A 20,000-nucleotide genomic window follows, 5' to 3' on the forward strand; every position below is an offset into this window, starting at 1 on the left:
AATTTACTCAAAACCGTTTCAGATGTACAGCCATACAATAATAATTCAGCAGCTTCTGGTAAATTTTGTATGATGCACTCAAGACTAGAGATAAGAAAAAAGGAAGGGTTACGTTTTTGCAAACGTGACTGTTGCTATAGAAATACCGGGCAAAAAAGGGGTCTAACATACACATCGTTTCGCCGTACTTGCACTGTTCTTTAGCCAAGCCTTCGATTCGGAATGAACTAACGAGAATTAGGAACATGGATCAAAACTATGCGGAACACTTTCAGACCTGCCAACTCTCACGGTTCTGGCGAGTCTCACGATTTTTTGTCATCTCTCACGGTCTCACGACAAGGCTCCTCAATCTCACGGGTTTTGGGAAAAATCATTCTGAAATGATTTAAGTTGTTGAATCAGAATAAAAATGGGAAATTAACGAGGAAGGCTTGTGCCATAAATTGAAAAACTAATAAAGAAGAACACTGTTCTTACTTTTCTGTAAGAACAAAACTGACAGTCGTTCCTGTTTAGGCCTTGATGGCACCTTGTCTAACATTTTGGCCATGGAGTTGGCTTATCCAGAAGAAATGACACCTTGCTATAGATCGTTTTCACGTGACGTCATCATTTTCTAAAATCCAAAACTAAAGAGCCACGAAAGTTTTTATCCTCATCAGGCATAAGAGGCGGTAAAGTTGTATCCATTTGCAATTTTAAAGCTCAATAGCGTGCTTCGTTTGGAAACCAGAGCATTTTGAATTTCTGAGTTATAGCGGTGCGTGACACGAGGCGACGATCGAGTTTATTGAGAAATATATTTATCTCATGGTTTTGAGCCTTTTTAGAATTTAAAGCATTAGGAAAAGTACTTAGGTAAATAGCTGTCTGTTCAGTACAGATGATCACTCGCCTAGATAGCCAAAGTAAGTAACAGATGTTGACACTATTTTTCCGGCCGCCATATTGGTGCACCACAGGTGTGCACCAACATGGCGTTTTCATACTGGGCTCTGTAAATTTCTGCGAAACATTTCGACGAATATCTGAAGTTTGGGGAAACGCACAGGCCTAAAACTTGGAGAAGTGTCTTCTTCATTTATCTTCTACAACATCACGAATTCTTGACTTTTTCCACTGGATGGTTTTCGATTTATTTTTTTATTGCGTGACAGTGAAAACGATCTATAAGTTTCGTCCTATTGATGACCTATTAGAATCATCAAAGAAAGCTGCATCTTCTTGCAACAGGGAACACAAATAAAACATTTAAATAAACTGTTAATGACTTTCCTCGATGGAAAAGGGGTTTGTTTAATCTTGATCGGGAAAAAATAGAATCTCACTATCTTTTTATAGAATCTCCAGATGTTTTTTCATGGGTCTCCAGATTTTCCTTTATCAGGGATTGGCAGGTCTGCACTTTTCCTGTCTTTCAAAGCGAATAAAAAGGTGAATTTTCGATGAAAAGGTTCTAAAAACAACACAATATATTTGCGACGATTTCGGAGAATAAATAAAGTGGAAACGTTTGTTGAGGTAGGAGCCACTATAATGGTGAACCTAATCAACAAACATTAGAAGCGGCTATGGGATCAAAGTATGAAGAGCAGCGGCGGATGCAGCGAGTTAGCGCCCATTGCTACTGCGCATTTTTTCGCGCATGTCACGCTCACGTCATACATCCCAGACCACGAAGGTAACACGATGCTAAAGGCGCAAACATTTTTTACAACAATGGAACGTGAAAGCGTGTGGCATCATGGGATAGCTGTGGACCCAGGTCTTCTCGGAAATGTCACGCAATGACGTGACAGTGCGAATAGACAATCGTTTTGAGAACTTCGCAGCGATTTTACTCTCTTGAATGCTCGGTGACCCCCACTTTTCTTCCCGTAGATCACTGCCTTTTCTTATTTTGTCCATTTTAACAACAACAACAACAAAATCTGTACGTGAGAAGTTACAAGTATTTCGCCTTTTATGCTCTCGTGAGACCGAAGTTTTCTTTCTTAGACTAATATGTATCGTTTTCCAAGGTCTATTTCACCTCAGAAAAAGACATCTGCTGCAAAAGTTTAATTAGTTATATTAGTTATGTTGAATTGAGTACGTTTACCTGATCTAAATTTCTTTAATGTAGCTTTTTTATTGCTGACAGTTGTAAACTAAGATCGTCTCTTCTAAAAGTGCACCTCATGAACTCTCCCATTTTTTTTTTTTGCCTTTTTGGCAAAAGTAGATCATTACCTTTTCTGCGTGGCAGGTTTTAAAAAAATCTGTACGTGGGAACATTTTTGGCGCGAACGTCCTTAAGAGGATATATGTTGGGCTACCATATATATGAGGTCTATCTGAAAGATTCCAGAGATCGTTTAGCGCACACGGTCAGTGTTGCTGTGTATCATAACCACAATGCCTCTCTAAGGTCAAACTTAACACAAGTTAAAGACCACGCCCCTCTAGAGAAGAAAAGTGGTGTTGTGCACAACCTGTGCAGTGCTTGAGACAAACAGTATGTCGTAAAAACTTGGGGATACGCTTTCAAGGACACAAGTCGCACTCCACTTCAGCCGTTTACGAACATTGTAAGAACACGAAACATGACATTAGAGAATCATCACAAGGACAAACGCCGCGTTAAAAAGAAGCACGCGCTTTTCATCAAGATGTAAGTCCACCACTTGATAGGGATGGGGCTTGGACAAGCCATCTGCTTGCGGCGGAGCCCAATGGTCACGTGGTTTAAGATCAGGTGAACGACGATTAAATCAAACACTTCGGCGACTAATGAAAACGTGCTAACGTCAAAATATTTCTGATAAACACTGCTATGGCTCTGAAAATTTCCTGAATCATCTTTTACGTTAAGTCTTCCATTAATCACTTATCAAACAACAATCAATCAATCACTCGATCAATCTTCCACAAGAATCAAATATCAACTAGTAAAAGCCGTTCAAGCGTCCTTCCGCTTTTAGCCCTTTTCAGGTTCCAGAACTTGGAATCCTAAATGTAAAATATGGCAGGATGACCTTATATGGTCACTCCACCGCTATTTGGGCGTCGAAAGATTCCAATCCGCTTCAATAACGTCTTGACCACGCTTCGGAAATCTCTTTTGCGCACCGAGTATATGATAGGGTTACACACAGAGCTGGCAATGAAAATACACGACGTTATTAAGACCGCCTGGGAGGGAACTGTGATGGCTTTAGCAAATTGACGGCAGATTGCCACGATCCAACCGGGTATAAAACACAACAGGAAAGCGCCGATTATGATGCTAACATCGATTACTGCTTTCCTCTCCGTGATTTGCCGATTCTTCATAGGCTGTTGGGCGTTGGAGCCGACAGGCTTCCCGAGTGCAACTTTGGCACTGTGCACTTGACACTTGACCGTTTTGTAGACTTTCCAGTTGAAAAGCAGAATAACCGCAAATGGAACCACAAAACCAACAATTATGAAGCCAGCCGACTCGATAGCAGTGAAACCACTGACCCCCCATCCGTCTTCACAAAAGAACACTTCTTCGTTGTAAACGAACTTTCCAACGCCAATTAACTCGCCGAAACCAAAAGCAAGTGGGCTAAGCCAGATATAAGCGATAGTAAGGATCATTTTCCTCTTCGTCATGTCGCCGTGATATGTTAAAGGCGATTTCACAATTGCCAAGTATCGATCATACGACACAAAAAGTAGATGATTAACCGTGTTGATATAGAAATACCGGGCAAAAAAGGGGTTTAACATACACATCGTTTCGCCGTACTGCCACTGTTCTTTAGCCAAGCCTTCGATTCGGAATGAACTAACGAGAATTAGGAACAACATATCCGAGACCGCGAGACTGGCGAGTAGAATATAACGTCTTACATGGAATCTTCTTTCCAGAACAATTGTCAAAACGACCAAAAAATTTCCAGGAAAACCGATAACGTTGAAGAGGACTTGCACAGCAGCTATAACCTGCGGAAGGGCCATGGTGGAGTTTAGCGATCGACTTTTAAGTGAAACTTCTTTGGTTAAAATGCTCTTTCAGTTTCCGCGTGTCATGTTGGATTCTCAAATTGGCATGTGGGATTAGGTTTGACAAAGCTTTGTTTTGTAGTTCTAATTTCACGATAAATTGAATAAGGACAGTTTGAAATTTCACGGGAATTTCTACTGTAGTTAACAAAAGTCCACACGGCAGATAAAAAGATCCTTCCATCACAAGCTTAGTGTAAAACAAAAGATGCAGAAGTAAAGATTTTACTGAAGGACAAGCGTGGCAAATTGCAGGTGTGACGCCAATTTTCTCGTTTATGTTGCCGTGGATGTTAAGGAGCCACTTGTTCCGAACCAAGGGATAATAATCCCCTGGTTTAGGGAGATTCAGAGAGAAGATAAAACGATCTTTTAATCACTAGGTTGACATAAGACAAAAAGATGAGGAAATTGACTTTTCAAAGAGCAGGACAGACGAATTTTTTTCGTTTTCAGATCCGATGACGTCTAGCAGACATTTGAACAAAAGGAGAATCATCTTTAAATTCTAGGGATTCATGAGAGCAGAACGGCGTGATTTTAGCCCTATGCTAAAAACAGGCGATTTTCTGAAATATCACCGCGATGTTTAGATGTGAAATAGGTACTTAGAAATCGTTGAGGCAAAATAAAAGGATAGCGAGTTCATCGTTGTGTGCTCACCGGCATTCTTCACAACTTGAATTCTAGAATAGGTGGCCTGCGAATATAAAGCCGCCTGTCAAGGCTCCAACCGCCATTTCTTAAACAACAAGAAATTGCGAAACATGCCTATCTCAAAGTTGCTAGACAGTGTGATGCTGTGCACCGATGATCTTTCTTTCAAAATCACACTAGAAGCCCGGTTTACACTACAAACATTTTTTGGCACGGCTCCTGTGAAATTGGCACGGGTGCCAAAAAAGAGCACAGCAAACTTTGTTTACACTACACCATTTTTACCGTACCAAAAATACCGTACCAAAATTTTTGGGCCCACGTAACTTCTCATGGAGCCATGCGCAGTTCAACTGTAATAAAGAACGTCCGCGTGATTTTGGTGGAGAATGAGCCGCCATCTTGAAATGTACTTTGAAAAACCGCTAGCCCATATGAATTAAAACTCAAATTCGGCCCTTTAAAGTGTTTACACTACTTGTCCTATCCGAACCGTGCCTATTTTTTCAGCACCCGTACCATTTTCACCCGTGCTCGGACTACCTCGCCGAAGGTCCCAGCATGGGTAAGAATTTTGGTTCGGCTCGGATGAAATTTGCTACTGACAGGTTGTTTACACTGCAAATTTTATCCGAGCCGAACCTTTTTTTTTGGGACCCGCGCCAATTTCACCCGAGCCGTGCCAAAAATTTTCTGTAGTGTAAACCGGGCTTCAGACTCGTTCGATAACGTATCTCTTCGCTTTGTTTAAGTGCCCGTGCCTTGTTGCCAGAGTCGTGAAAGAGCCACATCCATCTAAAAATCATCAGAAGCTTACAGGCAACCTGAAATAAACGTTGTGGTATTTTTTTTTTCTCTTTTATAGCGTGCATGGCCGGGAATCGTGGACAAACACAAAATGAAAGTTATGTCTTACTCATCAATATATCAATCAATGATTGCGTCATAGTCTAGGCTTAGCATTTCTAAGAATCCAATAGGTCGTTATGTTGTTTCTGAACTCATCGAACTCATCAATCGGAATCAATCGAACAATCAATCAATCATTCTACCTATGTGAATCAAACATCAACTAGAAAAAGCAGTCCAAGCGTCCATATATTTCTAGCCTTATTCAGGTTTTTTCTTTTTTCCCAATCATCTTGCGCAAACGGATATGTCCCGAAAGTAAAACGTACTTGCAAGTAATTAGATGCGCGCTCATTTCAATAAGCGTCACAAGTGTCCCCTTGTTCTTCTCCCCAACATCCCGACCCTAGTGCCTGAAAATACTGACACTTGACGTCACAAAGCGGCCCCTAAGGTAGTAATAGAGTGAACTTCAATCGAGTGTCGTAAAACCAAAACCAAAGGAATTACCATGGCAACGATATTAGGCATTTCTTTGAGCCTTAAAATCAATATATGTGGTCTTTTTTGAAGAAACGGGACGGTGAAATTTTCCCATTCAGCGTTACCAGATAATGTTAGAAATACTCTCTAAAATATTTAAAATTCAACAAAATCTGTAGGTCAGTTTTTCAGAAAAAAAGGTTTTTTTGAAATGTCTCTAATTTTTTTTCACCTACAGAATTTTTTTAAATTTGAAAGACCAAGCTAACATGCCAAAAATGAAAACAAATCACCATCCAGAAGCAGAGATATAAACGAGTAAAGTTGCAAAATCATGAAAAATTAGGGGGTTACAAGATCAGCATTTACGCATGCGTCACCCGCTCATTCGAGTCCGCGCGCGAGTGGAGCTACAGGCCAACACAAACGGATTTAAGTGACTATTAAACCGTTTGTTTAGAATTTTCGTAGTTTTCGTGAATAGGAGATGTCTATTTATATTGCATTTATATAGGAATTAGCAGAAAGTTGAGCGAAATTAGCGGTATTTGTTTATTTCTGGTGACCCATTTGAATCATGAGCTGACGCAAGCTGCTTACGAATTGCGTGTGTGGCTTATGCGCGCGCGCTCAGCTGAAAACCCTTTCGAGCCTCCTTAAGTGTAAAATGTACTTTGCGCTGAGGCACTAATTGGGGAGAACGTACAGAAATCAAGTCGGATGAAATCAACACATAACAAATCACAGGTTAGTTCTTGAGGAGTACCGGAGTCAGACCCGGAGAAACACCTCTCGGAGCAGAGAAGAGAGCCCGCAAACTCAACCCTGATAAACATGACGTCGAGTCTGGGAATCGAACCCAGGTCACATTGGTGGTTGGAGGCAGTGCGGCCCAGTGGTAAGGGCGCTTGCATTGAGATCTCGAGATCCCGGGTTCAAGACGCCTTCTGACCACTCGTTGAATTTTGCTCCGGACAGGTAGTCCCTGATTCAGTTTCCTGGCTACACTTGCAAATAAACAAACTGGTTTGCGAAATCGCGCGGAATATCGCCTGATACTTAGCCGTTGCTCGACTTGTCTAAAATCAGGCGAGATTCCGCAAGATTGAGCAGGATAATTGTTTTATTATTCAACACATTGATGACAAGGTACAACTTTCTACATTTGTTGGGAAAAAAACGCTGGAAACACTACCATTTTTCTCCGCTACACACAAAGTTACGTATATCGCAGGATATACGTTGAGTACGCACGACGAATATTTGAGCGCGCTATGACCATATTTGGACATTGTCACAATGAGTTGAATAATAATGATACTTGTTATATACCTAGACTTTCGCTCAACAAAATGAGCACTGTGATTGGTTGATTCTTTGTCACGTGGCCCTGATCAAATTCAAATGTATCCCGACGGGGATACAATCCCGCAGTTGTTGCCCGCTCCGGATGTTTTGCTGCGATTGTTGAAGGAAAAGTCTAAATATACAACAAAGCACTTAATGTATGGGTCCCTCGGGAAACTAGTTAGTTTTGTTTTCCCTCGAGTCCTGATGTTTCCCTCGACTTCGTCTCGGGAAACATCATGGCTCTCGGGAAAACAAAACTAACTGTTTCCCTCGGGACCATACATTAACTCACTTGGTGGGAGGCGAGTGCTCTCACCACTGCACCATCCCTGCTTCTCAAGTTAAGAAACAAAGCTGCATTTCCGGTAACCATTTAAATAACGACTAACCCTGACATTTACCTGATCGTTGGAAATATGCAGTAAATACTTAGACTCGAGGGGACACTTCCCTGGTTCGGCATCAAAATTGGCCGTGCATTTAATTACTTGCATAGCTGGACATAAAACGTAAGTATGTGTAAGATAGCAGTGATCCTCAAAGATACGTTTCTTTAATTTCTTTCATTCACCCATGTGTCCAATCAATTCATTTCTTCGCTTTCGCCGCACACAGTGCAGATGCCAACGAAAAAACTCCACAAATCATCTCCTAAGTCTTCAATCAATCAATCAAACGGTCAGTCAATCAATCGATCAATCTGTCTTCCAAATGCCTCTTTTGTCAATTTGAGAAAACCTCCCCGTAAGTCTCTATTCAGCATTAATCAATTAGCCATTCCGCTTTTGTGATTAACTCTGTACCCAAATGTAACATTTGTCAACAGCATACAACCCTTCGTCACTTCATTACTAGCCTCATTCACGTTTAGTTTTGCCTCCAATCACCTTCCTCCTCTGACGAATCATGTGAAAGTAAAGCTGTGGGAAAACTGAAACGAAAAGAGAAATATTGAAAAAAAATAAACAGTCTCACGCCACTCCGGCTTAAAATGAATGCAACTTATAAGGTAACGATTCAAGACCCGACATTTCGACATTCCTGCGTAGTGTCTTTTTTCATTCACGGGTGATATAAAGCTGTTACAAGAGTCCTTTATACGCTCACTAACTAGCGTCATTTCTTACTAATGAAGTGTAAACAGGTGTCACCTAAAAGCCCACCATCATCACGGTTCAAAAGGAGAGAGGGAATAATTAATGTGCGATGGCGGTCGATTACCAAAGCAAATGATGCAAACGACTTACTGGAAACTCGTTTTTTAAAGAGGCTGTTACGGAAGTACACTGAATTCATTTTCTGTAGTTTTATACCAATTACTCACGAGAGTTCAATAGTGAAATGAACAAGGTGAACACAATTGACAGATTGTAATGGATGAAGTTTCAGAAAAATTGGATACAATTCTTGTTGTCATAAAATCTCTACAATCCGTAAAATCCATCAGAGTTTTGTTCCCGTTATGTTCAAAAAAACAAAATCCACAGCAAACACAAGTTCAGTTCCGTCTGTGAACGTTAGCTATCAAGCGATTCCTAAAACGAACGTGGATTGACAGGCATTCATGGAATTTACGGTGAAAAAGTAGAAATAAATTGTATATATACTAGTATCCAGCTATAGTAAGAAAATGTTTCAGCACAATATGAATATTTCGGCAAGCTTAAAAGCGGAGCTCCTTAATTATTATTTATTTATTATTTTGTTTTCAGATATTTTTACAGCTAGTCTGCTTACCATATGACCAGTCCGGCCTTCACATTTGTCTAATTTCAATTAATCTATTTTTCCGTGTTATTTTTTTGCTCTTTTCACCGTTTTCGTCACCGTTACTCGACCTGTTTTCTCGTGCTGGTGCTTGCATGCTCTGTCTTCCGCTGCTCGTCACTATATTAAGTTTCGTCTCTTTCAGTTTCGACTCTTTCTTAACCTCTCTCTCGTCGTTTGTCACTAATATTTCACCTGTTTTCTCGTGCTCTCAGCCGCTCTCTTGAGCATCGTTTACTCGGCGCCTGCTAATAATACTGTTTTTCTTTCTTTCCCTCTTCCCCAACTATTTCTTCGTTGTACGACATATTAAAAACATCCTTGGCTGTCTTTTTGGTTGTCCTCAAAATTGCTTCTTGTTTTATTAAAACGAAGTAGCAAACTTCCCGCCAAAAAACGCGAGTTCGAGCAGTGCGGCATTTCGCGTATTGATTTGTATTTTAATACTTGAAAAGTTGAATGTACGGACGGACGGACGGTCGTACGATGACGTCATAACAAAAACCCCAAATTTTTCTGATGGATATTTTTTTATGGTGCTCCGTGCACGGAGATCAGATTTCCAGCATTTTCAGTGGCTCGCCGGACACAGGCTATCAGTACATATCAGTAAATATACCTGCAGTACCTAATATGGTCAAGAAACGCGTCAGCAATAAAGAAAGCTGAAAACATTTTTGCAGCTCTGAGAAAAAATGGCCTACAAAAGCCGTTTTTGACCTAGACAGAAATCGATGCTTTAGTCAACAATACACGGAGGAATTGTTGATCCTGGAGATTTTAATAAAACAATTATTCTACTCGGGCTTGCTGGATATAAAATGATTAAATATCACTTAAGATCCAGTGCGCTCTCGTATATATTGGTGTTTGCGTTTCAGTTTCACCCTTCGTAATATCCACCCAAGTTAGCTGACATTAGTTGAAATGTGCAGTGTCAACAAAGTACTAAGATGTAAAAACATGACAAAATAACAAAAAGCATAACCTCCTTCGGGGGAAGGAAATGGCGGATTTGACAGATTTAGCGGGAATGTGTGTGTTATCTTTTGTTTTATCATGATGACCATACTGCTGGTCCCTAGCTAGTTCGTTGATGGTAGAGCCACTTTCGTATGACCTTGAAAAAGGACCAATGTTTGACAAGATTAAAACAAAGCTTTTCCTCATTCCCGCCAAGGAAACTCCTAATATGGGCAGTACACAGTTCAATTGTCCAATCACATTACTGCATTTCAAATGACGTCAAAGCAAAATGTTAATCTCTTTCCAAAAAGTTCCATGGAGAGATGATGTTGTTTGCATCAGAATGAAAATTCGCGCTCGTTTGTTTTTGTTCGATAAGCCAATTAAGTGTTTTGCATTTTTGTTTACGTTCTGTTTTTACGTTTATTTTTCAAGGTCATATGAGAGTCGCGCTATTAAATTTTACGTGAATTGAGGTCTATTCTTGAGAAAAGATTTTCTTTCGTTTCTCATCACGCGACTGAAATTCTTTCTGCTGTTTTCGTAGACTGAACGTTCATAAAATCGGAAGCCGATCTGAGAAACGAACGACATTACAGTTATCATCGTCGTCGTCATCGTAGTCGTCGTCGTCGTCACCACGATTGTAACCATCATTCATCATCGTTGTCCCGCCATCGCGTTCGTCGTCATCATCATCATCATCATCATCATCATCATCATCCCGATCATCATCAAAGTCAGTCTGCTATTCCAATCTTGTGCAAACTTAACACTGTTTTTGTAAAGAAAAGATAGAGAGAAACGTTTACTTACTTGGAATGTAGGACAGCATCAAGACAATAGTAAAGAGATGAAAATCAAATCCAAAATTGAAGGCATTCGGCAGGCGGACGCTGTACATGCCGGATTTAACCATATAGGGAAGAGATGAATACATAGTGACCAGCTCACCCTTGATGACAAACAAAAGAAAGGATATCATTAATAATATTCATAATAATGATCATCATCATCACTTAATTGAAGTCTTAAGTTTATAGAGTGCTTTCACGTGACGTCATGGCAGCCATATTGGTGTCCCTAAATAAAGGAACGGCGGCCATGTTGGTATCCCAAACCAATCCTCTGGGAATTGAAGGCTCCTGATCAGGTTACTGATCTCGCGAGTGAAAACACTCTGTTTAGGCGCGCTTAAGTGCTTTAGTAATTTGGGAGAAAGGTGTAAATCAAGCCAAAACACACGAGATCAAAGCCACCAAACCAAACCACTTCACAAGCTACTCCAACACTTTGAACTCCACTCCTTAAGAGTGCAAACTAGTTTCCCATCCTTCCCACGGGCGCATTAGTATGGGTAATCAAATGGTGAAGAACGAAATTAGGGAATAATTTCACGCGCGTTTTGTACAACATCAAATAATTTCCCGAGCCTTGAGGTGAGGGAATTTATTTGATTTTGGACAAAATGCAAGTGAAATTATTCCCTAATTTCACGCTTATACCATTTGTTTAGCTATTAATATCATGGGTGACAAATTACGTTCATAAGATGCCATTTTGGCACTGCAGGAAAAATTGCCATGGCAACAGAATAATTTCACACGTGAAATTATAAATTCGTAAATGGTTTGAACCCAGGAGTCATATCATAAATTAAGTAAAGCAATGTTATTGTTGATGTCACCGTTCCTCGTCGCTCGTCTGTGTTCCCGCAGAAATTTGAACACTAGACTGACTGAACACAGACTCTCGTTTTTGCTCTACAGGGAATTTCTTTATGCCGTCAAAGGAGAGTAGTTCAATTACGAACTCGCAAAATGATTAACTCCCACTTGGCTGGACCCAGTCAACAAGGACATAGGATTCTTGCATGCAGAATGTCTCCTGTATCGCAGTCGTATTTCACTCCTTTGTTCAGAGATTCATTGATCGCTCTGTAGATTTTGTAGGCAGTAGTTTGTAAGGAGGTCATTATATAACCACTTACCGTCACTCCAATAGGATAAAGAAAATAAAAGAAGGTGTACCTGTCGAACGAAATAGTGAACAATGAGTCTTCAAGCAACTTCAAAGAAAAATGCAACTTTGGAATAGTTAAGATCAAAAGAACAGAATGGATGTTTTAGAAAATGATTTGCATTTCCTTTCTTCTTTCTTTTTTATTTCTAATTTTTTAAAAATGCAGATCATTCGCCAGCTTCACGGCCCTTTGTTCTTGCACAACACAAAACGTACTCCGTTTTTTGATGAATCTATCTTTCTAAAATGTACGGGATTTTGTGGCCGACTGATTTAGCGCGCTCCTTCATGCACGCAGTATCGCATTCACGCACTAAAACGTCAGTGGCCTCAAAATTGACATTCTTACTAATTGCACCATGCTCTTTCCATATCTGGCATCTATTTTGTACCACAACCATTTTTTTTATGATCGACAAGGTCACGTGACATGGTCATGCAAAGTGCCTATTGCCTCTTATACACACCTGGACCATTTTTTTTTTATGATTGACAAGGTCACGTGACATGGTCATGCAAAGTGCCTATTGCCTCTTATACACACCTGGACCATTTTTTTTTATGATTGACAAGGTCACATGACATGGTCATGCAAAGTGCCTATGGCCTCATATACACACCTGGACCATTTTTTTGTTATGATTGACAAGGTCACGTGACATGGTCATGCAAAGTGCCTATTGGCTCTTATACACAGCTGAAAAATTTAGGTGGCTTTCACAGTATCCCAGAGGTCATGGGTTTCAATCCTGTTACGGCCACCAGTAAATTTTTCAAGTGTCTACAAGAGACAATTGCTTAATTAAACAATTTGTCCAGATAATTTAAATGTGAGGACCTTTTCTCTCTTTAAATAAGAAGAAAGCATTTGTCTGTTTCACTGAGATTCACTTGAATAGTTCTAGTGAAAAACCATCACAAATCTCCTTATTCGTGCGACACTTTTCAGCCTGGAATCAACAAGTTCTCCAGAAAGCATAGACACCATTACAACATAACAAATGAGCAGTGTTTTTTGCTCATTCTGATTAGACAACGTGACGTTGTTTAATAAAATACTGGTTGCCTCCAATCAGTTGTAGAGAAACCAAATGGAATCCCATCATTGAAATTGTTTTACATGTAAGATCTTGGCCTGTATTTGTATATGGCCTTGGCCATATACAAACGTGATACAGTTAAGCAATAGAGGACGTTTTCCGTGTTTCCATAGCCTCATCTAGACATGAGGGGGAGTTGGGAGCATTCGAGACAGTTATGAAAACCCGAGACCCATAACTCTTGAGAATTCTCCCAACTCCACCAAGTGTTTAGATGAGGCTATGGAAAGACAGAAAAGAGTCCTCTATTGCTTTTATAAAATATTTCTCAAGGACAATTCGACAAATGAAGGAAAATGCTGGCTTTTGACTTCTAGATTGAAACAGATGTTCTTGATACACGCTCATATTTCCTACCAATCAATCAAACCAATCAAAACGTGCGTCTCACAATACATAACCAATCAAAATTCGTGTGATGTCACAGCCGTGTTCCATACTCTTATCTAAACACAGCTATTAACCAATGAGAGTGCACGTACTATCCTAATTACTTTATAAATCAAAATGTGACACAGATATGCTGCTCATACTGTATATATTTATATTACTTATTGTTCATCTCGGTGTTGGTGAAGGTTGTGGCTATTTCGCTCATCGCAAATATCCAACACTGTTCACCTCCACTCCAATGAATGATTGTTAACAGCAAGAAATACATGTAGGTAATGGTTCCTACCTGCACCACTGAAGAAAATATGGAAGACTGTTGATCAAGGAAAATGCATAGAAAGAGTAACGGATGACTTCTGTGATGGACCAAGCAAAAACAAATGCAGTCACACCTGGACTGTCATGGATCTGTTCAAACAAAAAAAGACATTTTTTTAAAGTGGGGACTAGCTTGCAACATTCCTTTGTTTATTAAGGCTATCAATTTTAATTATTAACGCTTAGGCTATTACCTAAGGCTATTAAGGCTATTAATTTTAATTATTAATGAGTTTCAATACATAAGGTTTGCTCTTGCTGTATTTGAACCTAGTTAACCCATTGACTGAGGGTTCCCCATTGACAAGTAAAATCGTCTGGCGTTAGACAGAGTAAAATACTAAGTATGGCCGGTTTGGGCCAGTTGATTGACCCACATAGATGGTTATGAAACTCGACAAGTTTTTTTGTTTCAGGTTTTTGTCTGTATTTTTGGCCTTGACAGTGCATAAAACACACCTTTTTTCGAAAAGACAACCAATCAAATCTTTCGATTTAATTATGCACAACTAATTTGCAAACCCACAAAGCAAAGACAAAAGATCATGCACTGTCACGGTCAAATCAACATCGATTGCAACAACATTGTTCTCACTTTTGAAGGTTCTAAGGTCTCATAACAAGTCTTTTATATGATTTGTAGGAAAAAAATTCTTAAATTTGGTATGCTGCCTCTACAGACTGTCAGTGTTCTCTGTAAGCTACGGTGACCAGCAAAAATCGCCACCTAGTGGTCTCAGAAGCACCGGCTACTCACAGAGAATATACATGTATATATTTTTAAGTGGGATAATAAATACCGTACATTGTATTTGTTTCTCAACACGTTTGTTTGATGAATGAATAAATCATTGATAGCCACAAGATAAAAAATAAAATAATAATAACACACTAAAATCTTTGCAGCCATAAAATTTGTTTCAATAATGTCCGGCTGGTTTTTGAAGTGGCATGTTTTAATATATAGCTATCAAAAGAAGATCATATTCATTTTCCTGGGAGCGGGAACATTCACCGATCTGTCACTCCAGCGTGAAAAAAAATGAAGCGAACAAAGCAACAATCGCTGTTCGCTGCCTAGAATAAATGACCCAAAGAAGGCACAGAAAAAGGTAAGTTTTCTTTTTCTTTCCTTCTGAGTTTAAGTTTTCGCTATTTATAGCTGCAGCAAATATGTGGACTAGTCGTGCACACGTAATTCAATTAATCCTTTGTAGTTTGGATGCAAGCCGTCAAGGTAAATTCTTGTTAACAAACTAGTATATCTGAACAATGCATAAATAAAAACATAAACATCCTATTTGAGAACTGGCTGTGCACAGTGCATTCTTCAAGCTGTAGCTCAACCGCTTCAAAGATCTGTGAAATACGTCATTTGTGGAAAACAAGTAAAAATTGTACAAATCATCCAAAACGTGACTGCGCTAACGCTTAAGACGTTGTCTTTAATTGCAGTTTTTAGTAGTATCAATAACGTAAATTTTTATCTCACAGAGGAAACAGAAATAAAAATTACCACTGCTGTAAGCGTAAAACACTGAGCCTATCATGTAAAATCCAGCAACAGGTTTTCCTTCACGGAAAAGTGGCGCCCGGCTTCGATCTCTTTTGAATATAATACTTAAAGTTTTATCTCAGTCTATATATAAGTATGAGCTACAGTGAGCACTTGAAGTTAATCACTTAACAACACTGGTCCATATATTTTTTGTTCGCTTTAAACAGAAATACCCACTCTAAGAGTATGCATTGCTTAAGTTACTGTCGGTGGGAAAATTACTCAGGTACAAGAAGAGATGTTTTAAAGTTGACCTTAATGTACATATAGTATGTGTAATTGGAAACATGATGTAAAGCAAATGTGGGTAAATAAAGGTGCCATCCCCATGGCTAAAATGCTTTCCCCGTTCGCTCAAAATGCACTGAAATGCACTTTTCAGCACCCCAAAATTTAATTTTTCCAGGGGGAGGCCCCCCAGACCCCCCCCCCCCCCTCCCAATGAGAGGTGCCTTCATACAAAAGTACTGCTGCCTACTTAAATTATTTCTTCTACCAAAAATTTTCTAGAGAACCCTGGACTGTAGCTACAGGGTTATTTTTTTTTTCATTTTAAAAGAGGCAAATTTATGTGATAAAGCAATGACAGTGATTATCATTCTTTTGCCTTGCACCAGTAGGCACATAATATTCTTAAGGCCATCAGTTGCTCTCCAACCAACACAGCGCGGTGCCACCGCGCACCGGTGGCTCAGTTGGTTGAGCACCGAGCTGTCACACGGGAGGTCGTGAGTTCAACTCCGGCCGGACCAACACTCAGGGTCTTTAAATAACTGAGGAGAAAGTGCTGCCTTTGTAATTACATCTGCAAATGGTTAGACTCTCTAGTCTTCTCGGATAAGGACGATAAGCCGGAGGTCCCGTCTCACAACCCTTCAATGTTCATAATCCTGTGGGACGTAAAAGAACCCGCACACTTGTCGTAAAGAGCAGGGCATGTAGTTCCCGGTGTTGTGGTCTGGTCTTTCTGGTCTGGATAGGGTAGGGTGGAGCACCTCGCATAGGACCTAGAGTCCTGTTCGTGCTCCTTCCCTCTGGGCAGGTTTGCCCAGTAGAAGAGACAAACCAGACATCTCGTAAAACATTCTGCACTGCCACGTTGGCCATGCTTCCCTGGGAAAGGATATCATGGATATACACACCAACCATAACTCTAAAAAGATCACCATTCTAAGTCAGTTTCTAGAACTAAATATTGCTATAGCAATAAGATAAACGAAAGTTTAGATCTAATCACTAAAATGGGCACTTAGACTTAATCTGTAAAATGAGAGTTTAACCTACGAGACTCGTGGTGGGTATATCCATGAGATCTTTCCCCTTCCCTGAACAGTGATGATGGGTAATGATGATGATGACGATAACGCAGCCCACCTGTGGCACACTGTGTGCAATAGCCCATGTTACAAAGAGTCTAGATGCTACTTGAAATGCAGTTATCACAACGGATGATGGAACCAGACCTGCAAAAAAATGTCCAACAATGAAAACAATATTTTACATCACCTTCATTTCATAAAATTAATCTTTTAACTTCAACTGCTTCAGCTATCTGTTAAACAGGAGCTTTGGTAGGAAGGCTTTAAGCAAAAGTAATACAAAATAAATGATGGTAGTTGTAATTTGACGCAATGGAATACTGTACATGTAATTTATATAGAGGAAGTGATTCTGAAAAACATTTCGTTAAAAAAACTGCAATAAAATATTTTAAATTTAAACATAATAAAAGCTAAAAAGTTTAAAAGCGATGACATCTTGACGCTATCCTCACGTTGTTATCAAGTCAAGTTTTTGTTTAATTTGTAGTATTAATGTAGCTACTGTACCTTTAGTATTTGTTATCAATTTCCATTTTTTACTTTTTTAGACTTAATAATGAAGTTATGATAACGTCAAAACAACCTTCATTTTTAAAACTTTTTAGCTTTAAGTGCAATCATGTTTAAAAATGTTTTATTGCAGCCTTTTATAATGAAATGGACTAATAAAGTCACTAGTCTTTGTTGAACAGCAGACGTTGTATGTCAGTTCCAAGGGTGGGATCAGTGGAAAGCGACATCACCAAGAAACAAACTGTAGCCCTTAAGCTCCAAAAGCCACTCAGTGATATAGCCAGTTTTACTTACTAGAGTCTCTAATAAGAAAAATAAATAAGAGTTTTGCTGCTACCATGCTCACCTGCTGCGCAATGCAACACCTGCGATAAACAAGAAAGAAATATACAGTGAACCAAGTATGTTTAAAACAAGTTAACACAAAAGGGGGGGGAGGGCTTACTTATGTTAACGAGAATTCTATTCTCATGCAAACCACCCATAACCTGGCAAAATCTAACCCCAATTCAAGTTGATGTAACTTTATCCCTAGGATCAATTTAGGCTCACTCTACCCTTCATTCTCCTAAACTGAGCATAGTTAAGCTGATTTCCAGTGATTCCCTGTTTTGAGAACTGACCAAATACAAGGAAGCAAGTTCTTTTAAATAGCAATATTCAACGGTCAAAACCAATCCTTTCGCAACCTCCATGTAGCCTAATGAACTCCTCTAGTACTTCCTATGGTGCCAATTTAAGGCTTAAGTTAGACTTAGTTCTCTAAATCTGATTTTCCACGGCTTAAAGGTTTCGGTTGTGTGGTTCAGATGTTCAACATGCTTAAAAACATTACCTCAAGTATAGCTGCTGATTGAAAGATCTTCAGTGGTTTTTCAATGGCGTCATAAAGCCCTATGTGATTCTTCTTCTGTACTAAATGCTGAATAGAGAGGGCTAGGATAACAGACCACCTAAAATAGAAGACTGCACTGTCTTGACGAGGTTTAATACACAAGGGTACTTAAGGCAATGTATGATGCTCTCTGCTTTAGTTAATGAAATTTCATTTCATTTAGTGGTGTTCCTAGTTGATACACTACTAGTGATCAGCTGTAAACAAACTTGCTTGCTCACCCAAAATTCCTCAGTTTTATAATACCAGAGGGCAACCCTTAGGGGTACCCCACTGGGTAGGCCATGGGCTACATACCAGATTTTGTCTAAAACCGAGAAATTGCCCCTTTCCTCTCCCCATGGGAGAGACCAGCAAACTCGGCACGTCGACGCAATTTTTGCTTTCGTACGTAAACAACCGATTTGGACGAGCAATTTTCCCTGTTAAGTTTGTTGTTTGCAAATGAGGAAAAAAATTAATCTAGGAGTAGATTAGCAGCGTATGTCACTTAGAATTCAACAAAAAAAAAACTGAGAAAAAACCTTAGCCAAAACTCCGTTTGCGCGCACCTATCGCAGCTGTCCACTCTACTAACTCTGAGCTGTCTAACCTTGTTTTCATAAAATTTCACACTTTCGAATCATTGATTTCTTCTCGATTTGATCAATTTATTCAAAGGTATCCATGCACATACGGATAGAGAGTCTGCGATTTTGGCACTCAATTCGTTGTATCAACTTTAAGACCGCTTGGCGCTCTCCACAAACCGTGAGTGTAACATGACAAACACTCAACGCAGTTATTTCATTTGATTTGGTTTGGTTTGATTTCTCCAAGGAGTCACACATTGATCAGCCTCCTTTTCACCAAAAAAACAACACTTTATATTGTCTAAGTATTGTTCAATTCGTAGTAATACTGACATACCCGATAGTAAGGACAATATTGTAGGTCACAAGGTAAACCTTCCCCAATGCCGCCATGTTGTCTCCTTGAAAGAGGGAAGACTAGTGCCGAATATAGAAAACAAAGCGGGAAGTCTCGTGCCTAATCCTTATGCCACAGGTTAACCACATTCATGGAGCGCAAATTTTGAGAACAATTCGAACCACTTTAAAATTGGAACAACCTAAATGAAAGGTGAAGGAAGGTATGTTTATAGTTTTATGGAGGGAAAATTACCAGAGTCATGACTTGCCTTAGTTCCTGGAATTATTAAGCTGCTTTCAATTTCTGCCATTCGCCTTATAATGAAGTTTGTTTAGAAGGCAACATACAGCCTCAATTTTTCTGAGAAAGACTGTAATCTCGTTAAGAAATCCCAATAAGCGTTTGCATAAGAGCAGATTCAGTAAGATTATCTAAACGTAGTAATGAAGTCATTTTATCTTGCCAAAAACTCTTACTTGGTACAAACGGAATCGAAAGACTGTGCTAAATAAGAACTTTCGATCCTGAACTTTGAAACTTGTTTATAATTTCACCAAAAAGATAGAGAGAGAATGGCAATAGAGTTCATTGTCGTAGATCTCAAACACGAAAAAAGTAAAACATGAGAAAACAAAAATCCAAATCTTAGGCTGGCAAATTCGCATGTGGTGCAGAGATAATAGTATTCAAATTCCCCCCGCTCCTTTAATCCCACTTTTTTCCCCTTTTTTTTCTCTCCTATCGAGTAGAAACGTCAGTGAACAATTATTTACCTCTCTATGTTCCCCACGGTTTCCCCCAAAACAGTCTGCGGCCAATGACAGCCGCCAATGATCTCTTCATCGAGGAAGAGTCATTGAATTTCATTTAAATCGCCT

The 20,000-nt window shown here is 39.5% G+C and overlaps 2 protein-coding genes across 4 annotated transcripts in view; both read right to left on the reverse strand.

Annotated features, from left to right (window-relative positions):
* LOC138033803 (very-long-chain (3R)-3-hydroxyacyl-CoA dehydratase 2-like) overlaps nt 1-19,277 on the reverse strand; it is a 124,832-nt gene extending 105,555 nt beyond the window's left edge. For 2 of the 3 annotated variants that reach the window (XR_011128666.1, XM_068881641.1), the window contains exons 1-6: nt 19,120-19,277; nt 18,151-18,268; nt 17,662-17,680; nt 16,855-16,943; nt 13,891-14,012; nt 12,080-12,119 (exon numbers count right to left, since the gene is read on the reverse strand). Coding sequence is in view for 2 of the 3 variants with exons in the window: in XM_068881641.1 (XP_068737742.1) it covers nt 12,080-12,119; nt 13,891-14,012; nt 16,855-16,943; nt 17,662-17,680; nt 18,151-18,268; nt 19,120-19,175 (444 nt within the window). In the remaining variant the exon portion in view is untranslated. Of the gene's footprint in view, nt 1-7,893; nt 8,288-10,905; nt 11,045-12,079; nt 12,120-13,890; nt 14,013-16,854; nt 16,944-17,661; nt 17,681-18,150; nt 18,269-19,119 lie in introns of those variants that run through there. The other variant, XM_068881640.1, reaches the window with a different exon arrangement.
* On the reverse strand, nt 3,022-4,743 carry LOC138033256 (octopamine receptor beta-1R-like). The gene has a single exon (XM_068881025.1). It carries the CDS (start codon nt 3,970-3,972, stop codon nt 3,022-3,024), a length of 951 nt encoding a protein of 316 aa, XP_068737126.1. The 5' UTR covers nt 3,973-4,743.
* Nucleotides 19,278-20,000: the final 723 nt, after the last annotated feature.

The sequence above is a fragment of the Montipora capricornis genome, chromosome 14 (genome assembly GCF_036669925.1).
Source record: "Montipora capricornis isolate CH-2021 chromosome 14, ASM3666992v2, whole genome shotgun sequence".
Classification (NCBI taxonomy): Eukaryota; Metazoa; Cnidaria; class Anthozoa; order Scleractinia; family Acroporidae; genus Montipora; species Montipora capricornis.

Excerpts from the sequence above, each read along its gene's own strand:
- LOC138033256 (XM_068881025.1), bottom strand. The coding sequence starts at position 3,972 with ATGGCCCTTCCGCAGGTTATAGCTGCTGTGCAAGTCCTCTTCAACGTT.